Source organism: Rhinichthys klamathensis, unplaced genomic scaffold (assembly GCF_029890125.1).
Source record: "Rhinichthys klamathensis goyatoka isolate OS25496 unplaced genomic scaffold, OSU_Roscu_1.1 h1tg000322l_1, whole genome shotgun sequence".
Classification (NCBI taxonomy): domain Eukaryota; kingdom Metazoa; phylum Chordata; class Actinopteri; order Cypriniformes; family Leuciscidae; genus Rhinichthys; species Rhinichthys klamathensis.
This window is the reverse complement of record NW_026606838.1, coordinates 25,398-30,339: the sequence shown is the minus strand read 5'-3', so window position 1 is coordinate 30,339 and position 4,942 is coordinate 25,398. Positions and strand designations below refer to the sequence as shown.

Here is a 4,942-nt window from a genome sequence, read left to right as displayed (position 1 = left end):
ATTGATAAACAGTCTCCTCCCACACCATCTGACACTCCAACGGACTCAAATGGGTTTATTCAATATGAATGTCATCATAATATCATGCATCTGATGTTCAGGGAGTGAAATGGGTCATCCGAAATGATGCTTTATCTTTTTGGCATTGCACCTTTTCCAGATCCATTACCACTCGTGCCAACATTACACAATGGTTGGTGGTTGTGTGTTATATATTTCTACGAGTATATTTCTATCTTGTTATTCTTTGCAACTACATGTCAACTAGCAGTCTTTATAGTCTGCTTAATATCTGCTAACTTTGCAAGTGCATGTCAACTTATTCTACTAAGCCTAACCTATAACACTCTGATGTTGACATGTACACTGTAAACCCCGATAAGTTAAGATAACTCAAAATATTTGAGGAAACTTATTACCTCAAAACTTTTAAGTTGATAAAATTAATTGTTTTAAGTCAGTTACACTTAAATCTATAGAGCAATTACCTCAAAACTTTTAAGTTGATAAATTAATTGTTTTGAGTCAGTTACACTTAAATCTATAGAGCAATTACCTCAAAACTTTTAAGTTGATAAAAATTAATTGTTTTAAGTCAGTTACACTTAAATCTATAGAGCAGATTAACTCAAAATTATTTATTTTAATAAACTTTTTCTATGTATTAATTAGTTATTATTAATAATTAATTAATTATTGTTATTAATCAGAAATTAATACTAAATTTGTTATACATTTAAAAATAAATATAATACTTAATTTTCAAGAAATATGACCTCAAAATGAACATTAGCAAAATATTATTCCTTAAACATTAGAAAGGAAGACAATTTCAAACTCCATACATGAAAGTACGTTTTATTTTGCAAAAGGAATAATTCAAACCTGATGCATTAACATGCGTCACTGCCATTACCTGAAAATGTAACAAAAGTGTCACAATTCACAACTAGACATTTTAGAAATGTATAATAATGCATTAAAACATTTCAGAAGTTTTTACACTGTTCATGCCAGCATTATAACAGACCTCTGTATACATTAGAATGTCACTATATTAGTCAAATGAAAAGGACAGATAAGGTGTAGAAAACTAGTGCATCCAGAGATGCAAGAAAAACTCTTTAACAAGTAAAAAAAAATTGTTAAACAGCAATCTGGGCAGTCTTTCAGTAACGCAATCCCAGTAAATACTAAGTTAACACAAAATCTGTGTTCAAAATTTGAGAAGTATTACAATAGACTAACAATATTAGTCACAACAAGTGAAATAAAATACAATAAACAGTCTCTTGTGCATCCAGAAATGCAGAAAATCTCTTAATCAGTAAAAATAAAATTTAGACCGTAATCTGGGTGCTAGTGGCTTTCAGTAACGCAATCCCAGTAAATACTAAGTGAACACAATCTGTGTTCTGGAAAATGTAGAAATTTGAGATAAGTATTACAATAGACTGTAATAATATTAGTCACAACAAGTGAAATAAAATACAATAAACAGTCTCTTGTGCATCCAGAAATGCAGAAAATCTCTTAATCAGTAAAAATAAAATTTAGACCGTAATCTGGGTGCTAGTGGCTTTCAGTAACGCAATCCCAATGAATACTAAAATGAAAATGAAATTCTCCACTTCACTGGGAAATTATAAATCTTGAGCTCAGTGTTTAATAGGGCAACTACAGTAGTCACTCACAACAACTGAAAAGAACAGAAAATAAATTGTATAGAGCTCGTACATCCATTCCTCTTACTCCTTAATTAGTAGCTCATTTTTTAGACTCAGCAATCTGGGTGTTAGTGGCTTTGAGTCATCCAAGCCCAGTAAGACTTTTTGGATGAAGTTAAATGTGTGTGTCAGCTCTTTGGGGTAGTTGAGATGTAATGCATATATCAAACCAAACATCAAAAGAAAAGCATCAGCCAACCTGGAAATGTCCCTTAGAACAATGTCACCTTCCAGCACAATAGCAATCCGAGCAGGGTCAAACTGAACAGTGGAAGTCGAGTCTCCATTCACCATGCTGACAAGAGCTACAGCTGAATCTGCAATGTCTGGCTCATCCACCTCTTCAGTCTGAAAAGCATGAGAGAACTTCATGAGCATAATCAGATAAATAACATTAAAATTCAAACGAGATGTATAAAAACCTACATTCCACATCTTGAAAAACACAGAGTCATCTTCGCGCAAGTAGACAGGGAGGGCTCGAAGTGCAGCTGTACGTCTATTGTCAATATCGTAGTGATCCTGAAAAAAGACAGAACTGTCTTAGTGGTGCAAGAAAAAAGAAAAAAATAGAGATAAAAGCACAGATGAAAGAGGGGAAGAAATTTAAAGCGAAAAAAGTTCAAAGCTAGGTTTAAACTATTAACAGATAAAATACTTGTGCACATTAACCAATTAACTTGTACTATAAATGTAATTAACAACATTTACCACAAGATCAAAGGCACTAAAGATGCTTCTCAGTGCTTCTGCTGCTTTGCCAGTACGGGCAGCCTTCTGCCTGTAAACAGCAATCAGTCGAGGAGTATGGTTGTCCAGTTCTGCATAGAACTTGTTTTTCAAGCTGATATTAGTAATTCTGTGGAATTCTGCAGCAATCTGAAAGCAAGCATTCAAACAAATAACATTTAAAAATAAACAAGAAAACAAAAGAAACAGACACACATAAATGCACAAAAAATGGAATCTAACAGACAGCAACTGAGAAAATTACCTGAGATTCCAAACGAAGTGCAGGCCACTTTTCCAAAAATTCCTTCACTGGTTGTGATGGGTTATCTACAACGATCTGTTTGCGACGCAGCGCAAATGTACTTTGCATGAGTTTCTCTATCAGCCCAAGACTTCTTTCGGTCTTAGACACTTCCTCAACTATTTGCAATCTTTGTTGTTCCAAGCTTTCAGCACTCTCTCCTTTTGGAAAATTTGGTAGGTAGTTTACCTCAGCTCGACGAGCTCTTTTGATGTTGGAGTGGGGAGACTCACTCTCTGGATTATTTTGGCTTCTCTTCCCCGAGTTAACAGCCACCTCTTCACAGCCAGATCTGCTGAGTTTTGTACGATAGTTGCCCATCTTAAACTTTAAGCTTGTCTTCCAGCCATACCATCCACATTGACTTCCTGGTTCTGTGAGGCAGGGATGCTTAGAAATAAGAGCCTCAGCTGCTTTAGCTACTTCTTTGTCACTGGGGTAAGCCTTAAAGCTGTGCATTGCCTTGGCCATATTTTCTAGAATGTCATGTTTTTGGCCTTTTGTTAATTTTAAGAACTTTCCATTGTTTTGATAGGCCGTATTTCCACTATTTAGGGTGTGCTCGACGTCATATGAAAATTGAGGAACTTGGAACACATCAGGCCAACTCTGCAAGCGTCCTGGGGCATAAGTGAGAATTTCTGTGTCTGAAGTTGCAGCTGAGCCAGCATTAGTCTCAGATCGGTGTACTTTCAATACAGCCTTCTCTGGCAGTTCTGAAATGTCTGTTAGAAAGCAGAGTTGCCCCCCAAAATCTGGGTCTTCATATTGGAGGCTGAAATCAAAATCAAGAAGAGGTCTGAATTTCTCTTTGATCACTGTAATCAACTCTTCTACTGTACTTGGTCGTGTAGAAAGGGTAATCTTGTGGGCGATGTCAGGAGCAATGTAAACTCTCAGTAAAAGTTTTTGTGATTCTGCCATCTATGAGACCAAAACAACAAGGTAAAAGACAAGTTAAAAATATAGTTTCGAACAAGATTGACTGGACATGGATTTCCAAATAATGTAGAAATCTTTACCTTATTGTAAAGGCAGAAATCGCTTTGGCGTCAACAGCAACTGGCCCTCTATGCTGTAGGCAGAAAGGGGGGATGTGTCGCTCAAATCTGTTATAGTTTTAACAGATATATCACCTAAACACAGATTAAAAGCTCTTAGGTGTTCAATATAATGGGACTTGTGCTCCCTGCATAGGAAGGCCACATGATCGTTCACAAGGAGGATTGACTCAGTTTTACAAAACTGAGGTAACCCTGCTTCATAACCAGCAGGAAAATATTCCCCAGTAGAAATATTTGTCCCATCAATGGTGATTCGAGATGCACAGTATATAGTGTTACTATCAGTCTTCTGTTTAATATACTGTATTGCCACTTCAGGTAGTGTTGAAACTAAAACAGATGTCACAGTTGATGCCTGCAAATGTGGTTTGAAGAACGCTGGCGAACTTAGATGGTAAGCCATCATATGTTGGTGTCTGCTTGCCAGTGTCTTCAGCACATTTTTAAAGTTCTGTGTATCATGCACAACCCGTTTGAAGAAGCGGTGTTTGCCTTCAAAACGCATGGTCCATAAATGTACAAGAGGTCCAAAACATCTGATCAGCTCTGGGTAATGTTCGATGAAGTGATGCTTTGGCCGAAGCTTAAAATCTGGAAATACTTCAAGAAGAATTTGCCTGTGGTCCCTAATTTTACTCTGTAGATACTGAATCATTTCTTCAGTAAATGTTGGAGACAGCACTAACTCCACAATGTCTTTCAATTCCATTAACACTGCCCATGCACTATCTCCCTCTGGTACAACATTGCCAACCATAAATGGAAGTAGCCGAAGTAATGCAGCATTTTCATGACCATTACCACCTATTGTCATTTTTGTGGTATAAGTTTTGGAAATTGGCTTTGGTTTATCAACCTTATCTGTATGCTGATATGAGAACGATTCAATTTTCCTGTTCAAATAATCAAGCGTGAAGTGTTTCAGACGAATCATTTTCTGAATGCATAAAGCCAACTCTACTGGCACAATACCTTCAAGGAGGTCATGGAGAATATCAGGGGGGAAACCAGTGATTGGATGAAAATACTGCAGCTTTTGTTTTAAGACACAGTCCTCTTTCACACCACAAATAATTTCCCCAGTTCTACTGGAGACATTCTGGACATGCAGATCATGA

The 4,942-nt window shown here is 36.6% G+C and overlaps 1 protein-coding gene across 1 annotated transcript; it reads right to left on the bottom strand.

Moving 5' to 3' along the window:
* Window positions 1-1,582: 1,582 nt before the first annotated feature.
* Window positions 1,583-3,120, bottom strand: LOC130105545 (uncharacterized). Its single transcript, XM_056271589.1, has 4 exons — window positions 2,722-3,120; window positions 2,439-2,606; window positions 2,154-2,249; window positions 1,583-2,075 (listed from the first exon to the last, which is right to left on the bottom strand). Exons 1-4 carry the CDS (start codon window positions 3,079-3,081, stop codon window positions 1,749-1,751), a joined length of 951 nt encoding a protein of 316 aa, XP_056127564.1. The 5' UTR covers window positions 3,082-3,120; the 3' UTR covers window positions 1,583-1,748.
* Window positions 3,121-4,942: the final 1,822 nt, after the last annotated feature.